The sequence below is a fragment of the Staurois parvus genome, unplaced genomic scaffold (genome assembly GCF_062004578.1).
Source record: "Staurois parvus isolate SC_StPar_1 unplaced genomic scaffold, SC_StPar_1.0 ptg001045l, whole genome shotgun sequence".
Taxonomy (NCBI): Eukaryota; Metazoa; Chordata; class Amphibia; order Anura; family Ranidae; genus Staurois; species Staurois parvus.
This window is the reverse complement of record NW_028318841.1, coordinates 3,713,036-3,734,501: the sequence shown is the minus strand read 5'-3', so window position 1 is coordinate 3,734,501 and position 21,466 is coordinate 3,713,036. Positions and strand designations below refer to the sequence as shown.

The 21,466-nt window shown below is 40.1% G+C and overlaps 1 protein-coding gene across 2 annotated transcripts in view; it reads left to right on the top strand.

Annotated features, from left to right (window-relative positions):
* The window catches only part of DOCK11 (dedicator of cytokinesis 11), a 318,014-nt gene that overhangs the window by 256,177 nt on the left and 40,371 nt on the right, over positions 1 to 21,466 (top strand). For both annotated transcript variants that reach the window (XM_089657960.1, XM_089657959.1), the window contains one exon: positions 13,001 to 13,147. In XM_089657960.1, the coding sequence (XP_089514086.1) occupies positions 13,001 to 13,147 (147 nt within the window). The remainder of the gene's footprint in view (positions 1 to 13,000; positions 13,148 to 21,466) is intronic.

The window sequence follows — 21,466 nt, the reverse complement described above, 5'->3', positions numbered from 1 at the left end:
AGTCCATCCCCACCATCAGGGGCCCTGGTGAAGGGCAGCCTGGGACTTAGACTCCGCGCCCTGAGGGATTTCGGTCTGTGGGTGGTGGTTGTCGTCAGTCAGTGCGTTACTTTGCTATTAGGCCTGCCTGCCCGTTCCCCAGTTCCTGCCCTGACACTGCGCTACATAAATAATATGAATACAATATAAATCTGCTCCTGACCACTTCTTAATTGTGTGTGTGTGCTTTGTGTGAAAATGTGCCTAATGCTAAATCTGGTGTAGACCTTTACAAAAGTGTTCCACTTGCCTGTCCTAGATTCCAGATATGGGGCTCCCAATAACCCAAATAAACTGTTCCATATTCTGCTAAATAGATGCAGCCTGATTGTCAATAGATATAGTTACATAGTTAGTCTGGCTGAAAAAAGACAAAAGTTCATCTAGTTCAACCATTAAAAAAAAAAGTTGTAATCCTACACGCAGAGTTGATCCAGAGGAAGGCAAAAACACTCAGCAAAGATGTGGACTTACATTTGGAGAATAGCCTAGCTGCTGTCCAAATGATGCAGACAGCGTTTAGAATACACCCTGTTCCTCAAGTATGAGCTGAAACTTTCAGCTATGTACACGGTTGCACTTGTAGGGTTCTTGGTAGGAACCAGTGTCTTCAGCGCTAGGAGCCATCAGTATTAAATCTTGTGCTGGGCTGCCCTGCACTCCCAGGAACAATGGTGCAAGCTTGTAGAGGCAATACAGGACTGAAAGTCAAATAAATATATATAAATAATAATCATGGCTTTATGTCTTATATTAAAGAACCTTCCCCTTCTACGGCAATCATCAAAACAGGATGTTTGTCTATGGTGATAATGTCCAGGGTGATAATGTTTCCACTTAACTTGATTGTCAAATATGAAGAGTAGCATCAATTTGTTTGGTGAAAGTGACACTAAAGCTTCCTTTTTTACCCTAGTGCTCTTGTAAAGACTTAGCATATGTGATTCCTCTTGATGTGTATATTTTCTTTTTTCCACCTTACTCATGTCCTCCCCTTATCGCTGATGACGATGTCTGCTGCTTCGGTATATCCTTCCTCCTACAGTGTCTCCCTTGGAAACACCCCTGTGTACACACTGCTGGCAGATGTCCATTCCCTGACACTGCCGAGAGTGGCAAACCATTCCCCCTCTCGTGTCCTCCAATAGCCACATTCCTTTGCCTTCATTGTCTAATCAGTGCCTGCCCTCCCCTACTCGGAAGTTCAGGGAAGAGGTGCTCTGTGCCTGATATCAAGCAGTTAAGACAGGGATATGCAAGTAAGAGTTTGGCCACCCTGGGGCATTTATGTGTATTTGGGGCTTATTACGTTGTTTGATTGCAGTCAATTAACTGTAAAAAGAGGTAATGTTTAATGCCACTTTACATTTTCATGGTTTGATTGCATGTGAGGGTAAAGAGAGCCACATAAAAAGACTTTGGAGGTCACAGGAATGTGACCAGTTAGTCCTGCTTTACATATACAGTATAGTATTTTCAAGGGAAACTCCTAATAAACAGCAGTTACAGTAAGTGCTGCACCTTGTTTGCCTACCTTCAGGTAGATCCAGTAGTAGAAATGCAGAATACGGCTTCAATAGGCTCTTGATGGGTGGTCTTTGTAATATATATATATATATATATATATATATATACACAGTAGGTAGACATTATGGTGCTTTTCATTTCAACTTTAAAAGAGTTACTTATTTTTTTCCGCCAATTTTATACTTCTTGAGGTGAATGCAGTATCGTTCCAATGCTGCATCTGTCCCCCACCTGCTTTAAGTGTGAGAACTCAGCGATCACATGACTGATTGTTGAGTTCTCACAGCCACTATGAGCGGAGAGCGATGACTGTCAGTCACCGCTGTCTGCTTTGCCCCCACGCTGGGCTATGGAGGGGGAGGGAGGGGCTGGCTCAGGATCTTTTCCCCAGCCTGGACCTGCTGAGTGACGTTAGCCGGCTTCAGAATGATCTGCACTCCTCTGATCCACATGAGAAGTACAGCCAAAAGAGGTTTGGCTGTACTTCTTTAAGCATTTCAGCACTTGCTTTTGTTTACTTCATATGGATCAGGGCAAGTTTCACTTTTCAGCCATATGACCCTTATTCTGCACCTTTTAAAAATCAGCAATGACACTTCCCATATTTTAATGCTCATAGGTTCATAGGGTATTCAAAAATTCAAAATGACTGTTGCCCATTCTAGCTAATATCAATGGGATCCAGTGACAGTCTCTAGTCTCTGAGTAACAGCCGATGCTACCAAAAATAATGACCAAGAAATTTCAAGGCAAGCCAATTTTCTATTCACACCAAGGGCGTACCATTAAATCAGTGGGCCTGTGTGCAAAATCAAAAGTGGGCCCTAGGCATAAAGAAACATAGAAAGAAGCATGTTTGTCTAGTATATTTTCAAATACACAGCAGAAACAATTCCCTGAAAAGTAATCCACCTCCACCCTTGAAGGTTAATCAAAATTTGTGTACAAAACTTTTCTTTAACAAAAACACATCAAGTGTCCAAAACAAATCCCCACTTGTGTAGACTAAATGTTCAACCAAGTCTCTTTAATTTCTTCTTTCAACGAAAAATCTTTTCTCAGCACCCGCAGGTTCTGATGACAATATCCCTCAAAAGAAAAAAACTTAACATAGTGTCATACCTTTTTAAAAAATTCATATACACACGTGCCCCTTCCAGTGCAACATGCAATATTAGTGAACAAACAGAAGAGAAAAAAAAAAAAAATTATATTTATATCCCCTTATTCAGTGAAACACTCACAAAAACGTGTACGATCTAAACTCTGTGTTTAAACAACTCAAAAAATATCACTGCAAATGTGTACCACCACACTAAATATGCATCAGTGATCACTTTATCCTCTACACATCCTCACACCCAAAAAATCTCCAACTCGTGTGTAAATGGATAATTACCCTATATACCAGAAGATAGGGCATAACAAAGATCTGGATTCACTTCTTAGTTATCAGATTCCATCCAATATTAGGTCCAATATTAGAGTTTTCCTTCCATTCCTAAGATCCTTTTGAAAAAGTCACAGGAAGTGATGAAACGCGTCAGTGACACGTGACGTAAGACGCATCGACGTTGACAGGAAGTGCGATCGCGGCCATCTTGGAAGTGGGAACATGTGGCCAGTGTTCCCTAGTCAGTCTGCATGTGCATTCTTATGAGGGGGAGCTGCCTTATCCGAATTGTTATGTGAGTTATTGAATAAAGAATGGTATTTTATTGAAACGACTATATATAATTGCGGTTTTTCTTATGAGGAGAATGGAAGGAAAACTCTAATATTGGACCTAATATTGGATGGAATCTGATAACTAAGAAGTGAATCCAGATCTTTGTTATGCCCTATCTTCTGGTATATAGGGTAATTATCCATTTACACACGAGTTGGAGATTTTTTGGGTGTGAGGATGTGTAGAGGATAAAGTGATCACTGATGCATATTTAGTGTGGTGGTACACATTTGCAGTGATATTTTTTGAGTTGTTTAAACACAGAGTTTAGATCGTACACGTTTTTGTGAGTGTTTCACTGAATAAGGGGATATAAATATAATTTTTTTTTTTTTTTTCTCTCTTCTGTTTGTTCACTAATATTGCATGTTGCACTGGAAGGGGCACGTGTGTATATGAATTTTTTTAAAAAGGTATGACACTATGTTAAGTTTTTTTCTTTTGAGGGATATTGTCATCAGAACCTGCGGGTGCTGAGAAAAGATTTTTCGTTGAAAGAAGAAATTAAAGAGACTTGGTTGAACATTTAGTCTACACAAGTGGGGATTTGTTTTGGACACTTGATGTGTTTTTGTTAAAGAAAAGTTTTGTACACAAATGTTTGTCTAGTAAACGCACTGTAAAACAGCAAGGACATGCTGCTTTGTATTTCTCTGCACAGCAGAGAAATAAAAAAGCAGCATGTCTTCCTAGTAAACACACGCAGCACATAATGTTAAACAGCACACAGTTAACCCTTTGATCACCCCAGATGGTAACCCCTTCCTGCCCAGTGTCATTAGTACAGTGACAGTGCTTTTTATTAGCACTGATCACTGTATTAGTATCATTGGGATGTCAGTGGCAGTTAGTCAGCTCCCACCCAGTGTCAGAATGCCTGCCGTAGTCCCGTAGTCCCGCTTTAAGCCACTGATCGCAGCCATTACTAGTATAAATTTAAAAAAAATACCAGTATATATACCGTCATTCTGTAGACGCTATAACGTTCATGTAAACCAACTAATTCACACGTATTGGGATTTTTGTTTAGCAAGAACATGTAGAAGAATACATTTTGGCCTAAATTTATGATGAAATTTGATTTTTTTTTTTTAATTTTATTGGGATATGTCATGTGGCAAATAGTAAAAAAAAAATTATTTTTTTTTCAAAATTGTCGGTCTTTTTTTGTTTATAGCGCAAAAAATAAAAAGCACACAGGTGATCAAATACCACTGAAAGTAAGCTCTGTTTGTGGGAAAAAAAGGACATAAATGACCACGCAATTGTCAATTAAAGTAGAGCAACGCTGTATCGCAAAAAGTAGCATGGTCGAGAAGGGGAATAAATCTTCTGGAGGGCAAATGTGTAGTTACCGTATTTATTTGAGTATAACGCGCACACGTGTATAATGCGCACCCCTAATTTTCGATTAAAAATCGGTATAAAATTTTGTTTCACTTTTTCTCGGCTCAGACCAAGCATTGTAAGTGACAAACATTGTTGAACACGTGCGGCCATGATAAAAATCATTTATTGACAAGGTAAACACAATACCGAAATAAAATTACCGGTAACAATATTTATTTAAAATGCTTCAAAGTCAGATTCATCATCATCAGATACACTAAAGAGTTGTTCCCATTCTTCTAGAGTTAATTTATCATCAGTGTCCCAGTTGGCAGGAACATCTGTTTCTCCAGCTTCTTCGCTTTCTTCTGAGTCTGAATTCCACAGCAGGTCGTCTTCTGTGCCGTCCATTTTATTGCTGATGCCTGTCTTTAAAAAACTCTTGATGATCATTTCTTTTGGCATGTCTTCCCATGATGTTTTAATCCAAGATGTCACGAGAGATAGGCCAGGTTTCTTGAGGTTTCCTTTTGCAGTCAATTCTTTGTCGTCGGATTTCATCCAGGTAATCCACTTTTCCCTGACTCTGTCTTTGAAGGGTTTGTTTAAAACAACATCGAGTGGCTGAAGAATAGAGGTTAGTCCACCTGGAATCACAGCTTGAAATGTCTTTAGACTTTTCAGTTTGTCTTTCACAGTGTCTGTCAGGTGTGAGCGGAACTGGTCCCATACAAGCATGGATTTCTTCAGTAGTGCGCCTGGTCTAGTATTCCAAACTTTATTTAACCATAAAATGATGCCCTTCTCATCCATCCATCCTTTAGGATGACAATGGATCACGACACCTGGTGGAAATTTAACTCCTTTTGGAATAGTCTTTCTTTTAAAAATCACCATTGGTTTAAGTTTAAAACCGTCTGCCATACAGGATAGCGCAACCGTAAAATGAGTTTTCTCATGGCCTGTGGTTTTAATCTGGACTGTGTGCTTCCCTTTGCTGTCAATTGTCCTGTTGCCTGGTAGGTCAAAACACATGGGGGTCTCATCCATATTGCCTATCTGTGCAAGTTCAAAATTAATCTGCTTGCGTTGGTTGATTATAAAGGTATGGAATGAAGTGATCTTCTCTGCTAAATCATTTGGCAGCTTCTGCGCTATCTTTGTTTTCTGGCGTATTACAAGTCCATGCCTTTTCATAAACTTTTGTGTCCATCCATTAGAGGCTTTGAAGGTTGAATCTTTGCAAAACTTTTGGGCTTGAAGTCTAATGTGGAGTGATGTGACGATGTACCCACTACTTCTTTGGTCAATGATCCATTCATAAAGTTCCTTCTCCATGTCTGGGTACATGGCTTGTCTCCCTCGTTGTGCTTTTTTGGTTTTATTCATATCTTTCAGGACGACTTTCTGTTTTCTCCATTCTCTAACATTCGTCTCTGGTACAGTGAATTCTCGGCTAGCTGCTCGATTTCCGTGAATTTCAGCATGACCAACAACTTTGAGCTTGAATGAAGCGTCATATGCAGAACGTTTTCTCTTGATACCCTGAGTTGCCATCTAACGGGTACCAGTATATCAAATAATATGAAGAACACTGAATATGAATATAATATGAAGAACACAGCAAAACAGCAATGCTTACCGTAACGTGTGGGCGAGGAAAGGAAATGAAGAGGCGACCATACGAAATGAAGAGGCACAGGGGACGTTTTTTTTTCTTCTTTCTTTCTACAGTGAGCGCATGCGCCCTCAATGGACCGGCCGCCACTGCGTCACCTCACCAGTGCATCTCGCCAGTTCGGGCCGCCCACTGTACGCGACAAGGGGACGTAGAAAAAAAAACTGATCCCCTGTTTTCGCCGCCCCTTAAAGGGGCGGGGCCGGCACAGGGGACGTTTTTTTTTTCTTCGCGTACAGTGAGCACCTGCGCCCTCAATGGATCGGCTGCCACTGCGTCACCCCACCCCAGCCCTCGTTTATAACGCGCACCCAAACTTTGATTTCTTTTTTTGGTAGAAAATTTTGCGCGTTATACTCGAATAAATACGGTGATTAGAGTCTGATATAATGTACATAGTGCAGAATGTGATAATGTTAAAAAGGGAATATATAGTGCAGAGTTTACGGGTAGTATGTTACATAGTTACATAGTCTGCCTGAAAAAAGACAACAATCCAACCAGTTCAAACAAAAAAAAAGTTATAATTCTATTCCCACAGTTGATCCAGAGGAAGGCAAAAAACCCAGCAAAACATGATCCAATTTGCTTCTGCAGGGGAAAAAATTCCTTCCTAGTTCCCCGAGAGGAAATAGGATATTCCCTGGATCAACTTTACCTATAAATGTTAGTATCCAGTTATATTCTGTGTACACAAGAACAAATCCAGGCCTATTTTTAAAGCAATCCACTGAGCTGGCCAGAACCAACTATTGAGGGAGTCTATTCCACATTTTCACAGCTCTTACTGTGAAGAAACCTTTCCGTATTTGGAGATTAAAGTTCTTTTCTTCCAGACGTAAAGCGTGCCCCCTTGTCCTCCGTGATGACCTCAGGGTGAATAACTCTACACCGAGTTCACTATATGAACCACTGATGTATTTATATATGTTGATCATATCCCCCCTTAATCTCCTCTTCTCAAGAGAGAATAAATTCAGTTCCTCTAATCTTTCCTCATAGCTGAGCTCCTCCATGCCTCTTATCAGTTTGGTTGCCCTTCTCTGTACTTTCTCCAGTTCCCCAATGTTCTTTTTGTGAATTGGTGCCCACAATTGAACTGCACATTCCAGATGAGGTCTTACTAATGATTTGTACAGGGGTAATATGATATCTCTCTCTCTCTGGAGTCTATACCTCTTTTAATACAAGAGATGATTTTGCTCACTTTAGAAATCGCAGCTTGGCATTGCATGCCATTATTAAGCTTGTGATCTACCAGAACTCCCAGATCCTTCTCCAGCATTGATTCCCCCAGTTGTACCCCCCCTAGTATGTATGATGCATGCATATTCTGAGCCCCCAAGTGCATAACCATACATTTATCAACATTAAACCTCATTTGCCACATACAGTCAGGTCCATAAATATTGGGACATCAACACAATTCTAACATTTTTGGCTCTATACACCACCACAATGGATCTGAAATGAAACGAACAAGATGTGCTTTAACTGCAGACTGTCAGCTTTAATTTGAGGGTCTTTACATGCAAATCAGGTGAACGGTGTAGGAATTACAACAGTTTGCATATGTGCCTCCCACTTGTTAAGGGACCAAAAGTAATGGGACAGAATAATAATCATAAATCAAACTTTCACTTTTTAATACTTGGTAGCAAATCCTTTGCAGTCAATTACAGCCTGAAGTCTGGAACGCATAGACATCACCAGACGCTGGGTTTCATCCCTGGTGATGCTCTGCCAGGCCTCTACTGCACCTGTCTTCAGTTCCTGCTTGTTCTTGGGGCATTTTCCCTTCAGTTTTGTCTTCAGCAAGTGAAATGCATGCTCAATCGGATTCAGGTCAGGTGATTGACTTGGCCATTGCATAACATTCCACTTCTTTCCCTTAAAAAACTCTTTGGTTGCTTTTGCAGTATGCTTTGGGTCATTGTCCATCTGCACTGTGAAGCGGCGTCCAATGAGTTCTGAAGCATTTGGCTGCATATGAGCAGATAATATTGCCCGAAATACTTCAGAATTCATCCTGCTGCTTTTGTCAGCAGTCACATCATCAATAAATACAAGAGAACCAGTTCCATTGGCAGCCATACATGCCCACGCCATGACACTACCACCACCATGCTTCACTGATGAGGTGGTATGCTTAGGATCATGAGCAGTTCCTTTCCTTCTCCATACTCTTCTCTTCCCATCACTCTGGTACAAGTTGATCTTGGTCTCATCTGTCCATAGGATGTTGTTCCAGAACTGTGAAGGCTTTTTTAGGTTTCATTTGGCAAACTCTAATCTGGCCTTCCTGTTTTTGAGGCTCACCAATGGTTTCCATCTTGTGGTGAACCCTCTGTATTCACTCTGGTGAAGTCTTCTCTTGATTGTTGACTTTGACACACATACACCTACCTCCTGGAGAGTGTTCTTGGTCTGGCCAACTGTTGTGAAGGGTGTTTTCTTCACCAGGGAAAGAATTCTTCGGTCATCCACCACAGTTGTTTTCCGTGGTCTTCCGGATCTTTTGGTGTTGCTGAGCTCACCGGTGCGTTCCTTCTTTTTAAGAATGTTCCAAACAGTTGTTTTGGCCACGCCTAATGTTTTTGCTATCTCTCTGATGGGTTTGTTTTGTTTTTTCAGCCTAATTATGGCTTGCTTCACTGATAGTGACAGCTCTTTGGATTTCATCTTGAGAGTTGACAGCAACAGATTCCAAATGCAAATAGCACACTTAAAATGAACTCTGGACCTTTTATCTGCTCATTGTAATTGGGATAATGAGGGAATAACACACACCTAGTCATGGAACAACTGAGAAGCCAATTGTCCCATTACTTTTGGTCCCTTAACAAGTGGGAGGCACATATGCAAACTGTTGTAATTCCTACACCATTCACCTGATTTGGATGGAAATACCCTCAAATTAAAGCTGACAGTCTGCAGTTAAAGCACATCTTGTTCGTTTCATTTCAAATCCATTGTGGTGGTGTATAGAGCCAAAAATGTTAGAATTGTGTCTATGTCCCAATATTTATGGACCTGACTGTAGTTGCCCAAATAAATAGTGCATTGAGGTTGGCTTGTAAGTTGAAGACGTCCTGTAAGGATGTTATTCCACTGCACAGCTTGGTGTCATCTGCAAAGACTGAAATGGGATTTATAATCCCAGACCCTATATCATTTATAAATATATTAAAAAGTAAGGGTCCCAACACTGAACCTTGGGGTACACCACTGACAACCCTAGACCATTCAGAGTATGAATCATTAACCACTACTCTTTGAATACAATCTTTTAGCCAGTTTTCTATCCATTTACATATGGATTTTTCCAAGCCTTTTCCTTACACATGTAGACTTTACCTTACACAGCCGTGTGTGGGGAACTGTGTCAAACACTTCTGCGAAATCCAAGTATACCACGTCCACCGCCACCCCTCTGTCCAAGGTTTTGCTCACCTCCTCATAAAAAGAAATCAGATTTGTTTGAGAACTTCTGTCTTTCATGAATCCATGCTGTCTGTTGCTTAAAATATTTTGTTCCAGCAAGAACTAATTTTTGTGGTCTTTTATTAAACTCTCCAGTATGTTCTCAACTATAGCAGTTAAACTAACAGGTCTATAATACTTGGTAAAGATTTTGACCCCATTTTAAATATTGGCACCACATTGGCCTTACGCCAATCCAGTGGTACTATGCCAGTCAATAAAGAGTTCATAAAAATTAGAAACAATGGCTTTGAAATGACAGAGCTCAATTCTTTAAGGACCCATGGGTGTATGCTATCCGATCCAGGTATTTTATTCACCTTTTATTCTGTCTAAATATTTCTGGATCATATCAGTTGTAAGCCAATGTGGATCATCTGCGGCTGTGTCAATACCATCCCATTATGGACAAGAGCTCCCACATGCTCCTTTGTATACACAGAGCTGAAGAAGGTGTTTAATAAATTTCCCTTCTCTTTGTCCCCACAGACCCACTCTAGATTATTTTGTAAAGGGCCTACATGCTCAGACCAAACCTTTTTACTATTAATATATTTGAAGAATTTTTTGTGGTTTGTCCTGCTATCCTTTGCAATCTGCCGTTCGTTTTTAATTTTTGCGGCCTTTATTTCCTTTTTGCATATTCTGTTATGTTCTTTGTAATGCTTAAACAATGATAGCTTTCCTTCATTTTTATGTTTAATAAAAGCTCTTTTTCTTATTATTTATAGCTTTTTTAAGTTCGGCCATAAGCCACATAGGTTTGATTTTTAAAGTTGTTGCCCATCGGAATATATTTTGCAGTGTGTTCACATACAGTCTTTGAAGAACTCCCATTTCTGTGTTGTGTTCATCGATGCTAATACAGTATTACCTCCCAGTCTAAGTCTTGGAGAGCAGCTCTTAGCCTTGGAAAATTAGCTCTCTTAAAGTTGAGTGTTTTTATTTTTCGCTTATGTGCTTGATGTTTACTGCTAACAATAAATGAAATCATGTTATGGTCACTGCTACCCAGATGTTCTTTTATGTGGATATTTGTAATAAGCTCTGCATGGTTTGAGGTTACCAGGTCCAGCAGAGCATAATTCCTAGTTGGGGCCTCTATGAACTGTACCATAAAATTGTCCTGTAGTAGGTTTATAAATTTTTGCCCTTTTTAACTGTTCCTACAGTAGCATTAATCCAGTCCATTTCCGGGTAGTTAAAATCCCCCATTATTATCACTGTCTCAGCCCTTTCAGTCTGTGCAATGAGCTGAGTCTCCACCTCCTCATTAACAGGAGAGGGGTATGGAGTGTATGGCAGTGTCTAGTATGTGCAAGGAGAGGAGTGCAAAGTGTATGGCGGTTGCTAGTATGTGCAGGGAGAGGAGTGCGGAGTGTATGGTGGTGGTTGGAGTGTGCAGGGAGAGGAGTGTGGAATGTATGGCGGTGGGTAGTATGAACAGGGAGAGGAGTGTGGAGTGTATGGTGGTAGGTAGTTTGTGCTGGGAGAGTGTGGAGTGTATGGCAGTGGGTAGTATGTGCAGCAAGAGGAGTGTCGAGTGTACGGCGGTGAGTAGTATCTGCAGGAGAGGAATGGAGAGTCTATAGCGGTGGGTAGTCTGTGCAGGGAGAGGGGTATGGAGTGTAAGGTGGTGGGTAGTATGTGCAGGGAGAGGGGTATGGATTGTATGGCGGTGGGTAGTATGTGCAAGAGAGGAGTGCAGAATGTATGGAGGTGGGTAGTATGTGCAGCGAGGTGCAGGGAGAGGAGTGTGGAGTATATGGAGTTGAGTATTATTTGCAGGGAGAGGAGTGCAGAATGTATGGAGGTGGGTAGTATGTGCAGGGAGAGGAGTGCAGAGTGTATGGCAGTGGGTAGTATGTTCAGGGAGAGGAGTGCAGAGTGTATGGCGGTGGGTAGTATGTACAAGAGAGGAGTGCACCTAGAACACCCCCCAATCGAGCAATTTTCTTTCCTGCAACTCGGGCAGGAAGGAAAGAATTTCACCAAAAAACCTTGATAATATAATGGCAGATCATCCATAAATATATCTTCAGAAACGGAAACTCTGCAGCACACCGATCCTCATCGATCGAAATAACAGGATGAAAAACTTTGTAGTTAATCGAAAATCCACTTCTCCAATAGGTAAAGGACCACCTTCAAACGTATCCATAGGGGGAAATGCCAAGCACTCGGGAGAAACAGAAAGACTTCATGGTGCAATATTATAAAAACCAATTCCTTTATTAGGTACTCATTGCACTTACTCAAGAGGTGTCCCAGCCGACACCAGCATCAACAGCATAACAGCAGTCACATAAACGAGCCTAGCTACTCAGCACATGCGCAGTAGCTGGCAGCCAAAAACGTAATGACGTCACATCAATCAAGCCCCGCCCTACGCGTTTCGTCATCGACGTCCTCACGGAGCGGACGTCGATGACGAAACGCGTAGGGCGGGGCTTGATTGATGTGACGTCATTACGTTTTTGGCTGCTAGCTACTGCGCATGTGCTGAGTAGCCAGGCTCGTTTATGTGACTGCTGTTATGCTGTTGATGCTGGTGTCGGCTGGGACACCTCTTGAGTAAGTGCAATGAGTACCTAATAAAGGAATTGGTTTTTATAATATTGCACCATGAAGTCTTTCTGTTTCTCCCGAGTGCTTGGCATTTCCCCCTATGGATACGTTTGAAGGTGGTCCTTTACCTATTGGAGAAATGGATTTTCGATTAACTACAAAGTTTTTCATCTTGTTATTTCGATCGATGAGGATCGGTGTGCTGCAGAGTTTCCGTTTCTGAAGATATATTTATGGATGATCTGCCATTATATTATCAAGGTTTTTTGGTGAAATTTTTCATATTCAGACACTTTTTTTGCACAAAAGTTTTTTGCACCTAAAAGTTTTTTTTTTTTTATATTTTTTTGTGGTATTGGCATATATATATATCTTTTTCTGGACTTATGATTTGATGATTTCTTCATATATATTTATATATTTATACACATTTACTAGCGCAAATTATTTATTTATTGGTACACTTTATATATGGTGATTTTTTGCAGCTGGTACATTATTAGTAAGTTATATAATTTTGACCATAGGCGCTATTATTAATTTTTCTTATTTTAGGAAGGAAAGAAAATAGCATCACCTATAGATGGCTTAAGACATTGTAACAGAATGAAGTTTGCCCATAATTGTATCCTTTGTTATCTCTACAGGCTTTCTTTGAGGATGAAGATGGTAAAGAATATATCTACAAGGAACCAAAGCTCACAGGACTTTCTGAGATATCATTACGTCTTCTCAATCTGTATGGCGATAAATTTGGCACAGACAATGTGAAGATTATCCAGGATTCCAACAAGGTATTGTGCACTTTGGAGAATTGCCACTTTGTGTCTACTGCAGTTGTCAGTAAAGACTAGGGGTACAGGGGTGCATTTACAGTGCTGCCTCACGCAGCACTGCAAATACCAGAGCAAAACTCTCTATTAGGGAGCAGGAGCATTATATATGTGATTTAAAGGCAAAGGCACATACAAATCATATCCAACCGTGCAGTAATTGGGAGGATCTTTCCTTTACTTCTAGTATTAAAGAACTATTAAACCCAAAAGCAAATGTATTATATTACAGCTTACCAATTCTTAGATGTGATGGCTGCATTAGTTTCTTTTTTGAGGCATTCTCTCTTCTATTTTCATCTGGTGATCCAGCCAGCAAGCCTGTTTTTCAGAAGCACAAGCTCTTCAGCAGAATGTATCCATTTACATGGATGAAACAGATTAACATTGGCAGGGGAGATTAAAATGATCAGTTTTTATTTATTCATGTAAAACCTTAATTCCAAAAGGAAAAAAACTGTTGCTGTAACTGATTATTAAGTGTGATCTGGAGTTTGATGTTAGTTATTGTATTTACAGTGGATAAAAAAGTCTACACACCCCTGTTAAAATGTCAAGTTTCTGTGATGTAAAAAAATATACAACATAGTTGAACAACACAGTTGAACAACAATAATTATAACCAATAGTGCCACGCTCCCATGTTAAAACTGTGTAAAAAATGCACCTATTACTTGGGGTAATATCTCCAAAACTTAAGATATACAGTTGTGTTCAAAATAATAGCGGTCAGACATCACTAACCTGATCAATCACTGTTTTTGGTAGAAATGATATTTCTACATGGCAAATAGTTTACTAGCAGGTGTAGTAGAGAAATAGAAATCCAACAGACCCAACAGTCATCACATGCATGCTGCTGATTCTGTGTAATTGAATCACTAATTGAATCAGTAATCAGTAATAAGGTGAGCGCATAATAATATCACACTGCATCTGGATTTTGGAGTGGGATTTTTCTGAACTGAAAGAGGACCCTGTTTCTACAAATATATTGACTTTGGTTATGCGGTTTATTGATATTAGCTAATTTGATTTCACATTGGGCAATAGCATTGTTATATAATTTGATTATTATAGGTTTAATAATTTTTTTATATATATATTTTTATATACAGTGTATATACAGTGGGGATCGAAAGTTTGGGCACCCCAGCTAAAAATTTGTTTTAATGTGCATAAAGAAGCCAAGGAAAGATGGAAAAAAAGGCATCAAATTACAGATTAGACATTCTTATAATATGTCAACAAAAGTTAGATTTTATTTCCATCATTTACACTTTCAAAATAACAGAAAACAAAAAAATTGGCGTCTGCAAAAGTTTGGGCACCCTGCAGAGTTAATATCTTGTACTGCCACCTTTGGCAAGTATCACAGCTTGTAAATGCTTTTTGTAGCCAGCCAAGAGTCTTTCAATTCTTGTTTGGGGTATCTTTGCCCATTCTTCCTTACAAAAGTCTTCCAGTTCTTTGAGATTTCTGGGCTGTCTGTCACGCACTGCTCTTTTAAGGTCTATCCATAGATTTTCAATTATGTTGAGGTCAGGAGATTGTAAAGGCCATGGCAAAACCTTCAGTTTACGCCTCTTGATGTAATTCCCCGTGGATTTCGAGGTGTGTTTAGGATCATTATCCATTTGTAGAAGCCATCCTCTCTTTAACTTCAGCTTTTTCACAGATGGCATCAAGTTACCATCCAAAATTTGCTGAAATTTTATTGAATCCATTTTTCTTTCTACTCGTGAGATGTTCCCTGTGCCACTGGCTGCAACACAACCCCAAAGCATGATTGATCCAACCCCATGCTTAACAGTTGGACAGAGGTTCTTTTCATTAAATTCTGTGCCCCTTCTTCTCCAAACGTACCTTTGCTCATTCCGGCCAAAAAGTTCAATTTTAACCTCATCGGTCCACAGAACTTGTTTCCAAAATGCATCAGGCTTGTCTATATGTTCATTTGCAAAGTTCAAACGATGATTTTTGTGGTGAGGACGTAGAAGAGGTTTTCTTCTGATGACTCTTCCATGAAGACCATATTTGTACAAGTATCTATTTATAGTGGAATAGTGTACCACAACTCCAGTGTCTGCCAGATCTTTCTGGAGGGATCGTGCAGTCAAACGTGGGTTTTGAATTGTTTTTCTCACAATCCTGCGAGCTGTTCTGTCTGATATTTTTCTTGGAATTCCAGATCTTGCTTTAGCTTCTACTGTTCCTGATGACTGGCATTTCTTAATTACATTCCGAACAGAGGATATTGACATCTGAAAACGCTTTGCTATCTTCTTATAGCCTTCTCCAGCTTTGTGAGCGTCAACTATTTTCAGTTTCAGTTTTCTAGACAACTGCTTAGAAGAACCCATGGTGCTGATTGTTGGGGCAAGGTCAGATGAGTCTGGGCATTTAAAACCTTTGAGATTGACATCACCTGGTCTTCCCAGACGATGATTGAGAACAATCTATGACACTGGCAGGTCTCAGCTTGGCAAAGGGGGCAGTGCATGCTATAAATTCTGCAGGGTGCCCAAACTTTTGCAGATGCCATTTTTTTGTTTTCTGTTATTTTGAAAGTGTAAATGATGGAAATAAAATCTAACTTTTGTTGACATATTATAAGAATGTATAATCTGTAATTTGATGCCTTTTGGAGATTTTTCCATCTTTCCTTGGCTTCTTTATGCACATTAATACAAATTTTTAGCTGGGGTGCCCAAACTTTCGATCCCCACTGTATATATATATATATCTTACGTTTTGGAGATATTACCACAAGTTGTTATTAGGTGCATTTGTTACACAGTTTTAACACGGTAGCGCGGCACTATTGGTTATTATTATTTTGAGTCACAAAACACTATTTACCCTCCTTGGCGGTATTCCCGAGTGTAGCTCGGGGTAAAGTTTCAGTACCAAAAGCGTTAACCCCGAGCTACACTCAGGCTTACCATGCGGCGTTGCACAGGGATTCCCTACAGCGCTTACCTTGTCCTTCGCTCCCGCGATGCGTCCCCTGCAGCGTCCCCGGCCATCTTCTCCGGCCGATGCCGGCATCTGGCTTCCGTGTTCTGGTCCCTGTGACGTCGGGACGTATGGGCGCCGGATGCGGCAAATTTGAAAATTTAAAAAAAATTACATTTTTTTTAAAACGATTATTTCATAGCAAAACATTCCTGTATCAAAGCATTTCACATACATTTTGTCCCTACTGCTTTGTCCTGTACCCTGCCTGCATTTTGACTGTTCTTTCTGCCTGGAAACTTAGAAAAGTCCACGGCGTCCAAAAAGCGTCCCTTTAGGTCAAAATCTGTTATAGACCAGCTAGAGAACAGCGATAGTAAATTAGAACCACTTGCAGAATTGAGTGATAAATGATTAGTGGGGAAATTCGTCATCAGACACTGAAAACGATTTTGCGACTTTGCTCAGTGATGTGCGAACTTGGCGCTATATTTCAAATTTCATTGTTTTTGGTTTGATTATATCATTGAATTAAATTTATTATTATTATATTATTATTTTTTATGAGTATTTATTAAGTAAGTAATTACTAAGAATTGCAGGCCTACAATACATAACACCAAATTTCCATGCAAAAAAATGGTACCGCTCTTGGTACAAAATTCCTGACATAATCATACCGCCAGGGAGGTTAATGAGTTGATGTGAGTGCCAGCGAACCTCATGTGTGTTTATTTAATTAATTATCACAGTCACTATTCACCATAGTAGCTCACAAGTGTGTGTATATATATATGTGTATATATATATATATATATATATATATATATATATATATATATATATATATATGTTTTGATTTTACAGTTGCACAACAAACTGAAATCTTTTAGGTGGAGGAAAGTAAAAATAAAAAACTAAAATAATATGGTTGCATAAGTGTGTGCACCCTCTTAAACCGGGGATGTAGCTGTATTCAGAATTAAGCAATCACATTCAAAATCATGTTAAATAGGAGTCAGTACACACCTGCCATCATTTAAATTGCCTCTGATTAACCCCAAATAAAGTTCAGCTGTTTTAGTAGGTCTTTCCGGACATTTTCTTAGTTGCATCCTACAGCAATTCCATGTGACATTTTAACAGGGGTGTGTAGACTATTTAAATCCACTGTAAATCTGCTAGTTTATTTAACACTCATCTCCCCTCAGACTGACAATGCTGCTGTCCGCTGTGCCTCCTGTGCTCATTCATCCAGCCGCCATTATGCACCATTTTTCATCCAGCATATGGATGTTTGGTTTGTGGAACGTTTCTTTGATACAGTGACTCTATTCTTGCTCTCTTCTACACCATGTGGGATATATGTAAGAGGATTTTCCCTTGTTGATTTCATTTCTTGGGTCCGTTTGACTATTGTGGGGTGGATGTCTAATTTTGGCTTTTTGTGATAGCTACACATTATTAAAAACATATTGAATGGAGTGGATCCTGAAGAAGCCCTTTGTGGGTGAAACACCTCGATACATTAATTCTTCATTCTTTTGTCTGACTTATAAAGCAAGAATTTCTTGATTTACATACTGTAGCTGATATGGAATGCTTGTATGGAATTTGTAATACTTTTTTAATCTGTATAAATAAAACTATTTTTATATTATATATTTGACTGTTTCAAAAGTTGGAGCACCCTAAAAATCGCCATTCTTCCATGACTTCCACCCCCTTCTAATTTTTGGTGTGGTTGTGATGGAAAAACATTTTTTGTGGTTTATATACTGTGGGGGAAGGTGCCAGGATATTTTTAGTGACAAGACCTTCCACCCAATGCACATCTTGCTAATACAGGAGATGTGTTACTGGCCACCAGGTAAAAACAGCTGGATTTACACTGATGAATCTTGACTGGTTTCAAGCAAGCCCTACTGCCTGACAGCCTGCATTCTGAGTCCTCATGCACACTTAACGTTTTTACAGCTGCTGTTTTTTGGCTTTTGACATTTTTTTCTACAGCCAGTAAACCCCCCAGCATGTTAGCCTATGTGCAGGGGCGTATATACCACAAGGCAAACAAGGCATTTGCCTAGGGTGGCATTTTATAGGGGGGCAGCACTGCCCCCCTGGAAGAAGGGACATATGCGACATGGGGATCAGGTGAGATCCAAGAGAGGCTGCGGGCTCTTGATGGTGTATGTAGAGCCTAACTGCCATTCCCGGGGATGTCCAGAGCTATGAAGGTGAGTGTCTTTCTCTCTGTCGTCATAGTGGGGGGGAAGGTGTTAGTGGAAGGCTCTCTCGGGTGGAGGGGGGATGGGGCAGGGGTGTTGTTGGTCACTGTCAGGCTCTCTATGCGGGGGTGGGGGTGATTTGGTCGGTGTGAGGCTTGCTCTCTGCCTGTGGGGGGGGTCCAATTTTTGTGTTGCCTAGGGCAGCACAAAACCTAAATACACCACTGCCTATGTGTCCATGCACACATAGACTGTAATCAATGTTTTTTGGCTGTAAAAAAAATCCATTAGTAGTGGGTGTTCTAGAGGAGTTTTTTTAGCTGGAAAAATGCTCTAACGCTGAAAAACCTGGCAAAACACGGTAAAATGCCACAAACCAGCGTTTTTGGACTTTTGACAAAAAAAACGCTAAAAAATGCGGGAAAGTGCCACTAATTGCTGCAAAATGCCGCTAGACGCTAATGCAAAAATGCTAAAAAAAGCTGAAAAACTCACGTTTTTAACGTGTCTTTACACAGCTAACATTATCAGCATTATCAAAACGTCCAGTGTGCATGAGGACTGAAAATTGAACGACTGGGAGAATAATTTTGAGCTGAACAGAGATGGCAGCCAGTCAAATGTCAGTTGACACAGGCTGTCAGAATACAATAGCCTCAGTGGGAGATTTGTCCATCCGTGTTGTTTAGTGTAGATGGAGTAATGTGCAGGGGCAGACTGACCATTTGGAAACTCCAGATGCCCCTGGTACCTTTTTCATAGGCTTTTTTGAGTGTGGGCGAGGACCCAGGGGCCCCATGATCCCCTATTGCCCGGGGGCCCCATGAGTTGTCAGTCCGGCCCTGGTAATGTGTTCGATTATTTTTTTTGTTCAGCATGCAGACATTAGTGTATGGTCAGCTTAAAACTACCAGCACCTAGCATTGAAAACAAATGTATCTGTGTTATAAATAGAGTTGAAGATTGTAGAAAAAGAAAGAATGTTACATAAACCTGGATTTATCGGTAAGAATGGGTCTGTAATGTGGTTGTTTGGACCTTAGATGTGCTATGTAAATGTAAAGGTAGAAAATCGCGATCAGTCATTCACCAGTATCTAATCCTATGCAGATCTTGTGTTGTTGGTAAAATGCACAAACATTTTTCTCTTACTAGCAGAAGGAAATATCTGAGAGATTATATAGATGTAAGTGGCATGTTTGTGTGGTTCAAGGCTGAGTAAATGCAGTTTAATTGTACTTTCCCTGTGGTATTTTTACCTGGTAACTTAAAGCACACTCATTTCTGTACAGAAGAGGATGAGTCTCAAGCGGGCAATCATTTCAAAGGGAGACAACTTTCCAATAACAACTTTTACTGCCATTCACTGCAGAATCTGACAGTGCTTAACCCTTTATGGGCCAGAGCAATTTTCATTTATTAGCTACAGATTCAGCAATCATTTTGTCATTACTTGTGATACAAAAGTGTTACATATATTGGGGAACTTTATTGCGACAAACTAGGTTCCATTACTGGTACTGCCTTCTAAAAATTATGTAAGTGAAGAATATCATAAAAACATTGGTTGTAATTAAACCCAAACGCAAACATTTATTATACTTCAGTTTAACAATTCGTAGATGTGATGACTGCATTAGTTCTCTTTTTTAGGGCTTTCTTTTTTCTATTTTCATCTGGTGATCCAGCCAGTACGTCTGTTGCTTTTCAACAGAAAAGCTCTCTTGTGGTTACAGGGATGAGACAAACCATATAACATTGACAGGGGTGCTTAAAATGATCAGCTTTTGTTTATATAAAACCTTTATTCCAACAGGAAAAAACTTTATGAAGTATTAGCTTCACTGTGTTACTGTATCTAAATCTGCTAGTACTTCTAACACACCCCTCCCCCCAGACTGACAATGATGCTGTCCAAATCTATCCCCTGTACTCATTCATCCAGAGTGGGGGCACACTAGTAAAGGAGGTGTGTTACTGGCCAAATCACCAGGTGAAAACAGAAGGAAAAAGCCTAAAAAAGGAAACTAATGCAGCAAGAACACAAAATGCTTTAAGATGATGTGAGAACCCCCAGCCTGAATTGAACAATGGGTCTCTGCAGTCAATTATGCCATCAGTTAAGCAACCTCTACCCATCTCTGCTCTAGAGTAGCAATGTCTGCGAGATTCTTGACTGACACCAAATTCTTCAGCATCAGCATCTTTGGACATTTGCACCACCACATGTGCATGGGGGTTCATTCATTTTAGCACCTGGAAATGTCTGAATTGTACACTAGGCTGCACATGCACACAAAAGAAGAATGTGAACAGGAAAGTTAAAGTTCTTTATTGCAGAACCGACATAGTGGGGTTTATTTACTAAAGCTGGAAAGTGCAAAATTAGCCTCACTTCTGCATACCCAATCAGCTTCCAGGTTTTATTGCCAGAGCGTAATTGAACAAGCTGAGGTTACAAGCTGATTGGTCTCTATGCAGAAGGGAGTCTGATTTTGAACTCTTCAGTTTTAGTAAATGAACCCCAATATGTCTCTGTTATAGTTCCACTTTAACTGCTCATGTGTTTCTGTCCAAGACTGCATGTGCTATTCAAATGCAATTTAATAGGACATGCCATGTCAAAAATAAAAACAAAACACAATGCAGGTCAAATGCAGCCTCTGAACCTTTTGCTGACCTGCTTTCCAAACGCATGGCAGACGCAGAAAAACAACATCCATTGACGTGAGCCCTAACACAGTCAATTAAAGTAAATCATGAGAGTTACTCCTACTTGCTCCCATTTGGTCTGTTAAATATTCCATTGACAGGTTGTATTATATGTATTCAGTAGGTGCAAAGAAATATTTGATGATCCTACAAGAAAACCAATGTGTTCATAACTTCCTGTGCACTCTGCAGTGTTATATCAAGCATCATTATCAGCCCTGTACAGTTCTCTGTGGAACTACAGAACACCTCCCCCTATGTTATGGAGAAGTGGGTGTTCTGTGGTCCTAAGTTCCTTTTCAAAGCTGACAACACTGCTTCTTCATAGACAAAGAACAGTTGGTGAGCGGTATCACCCTAGAACAAAAAGTGGGATACTGGC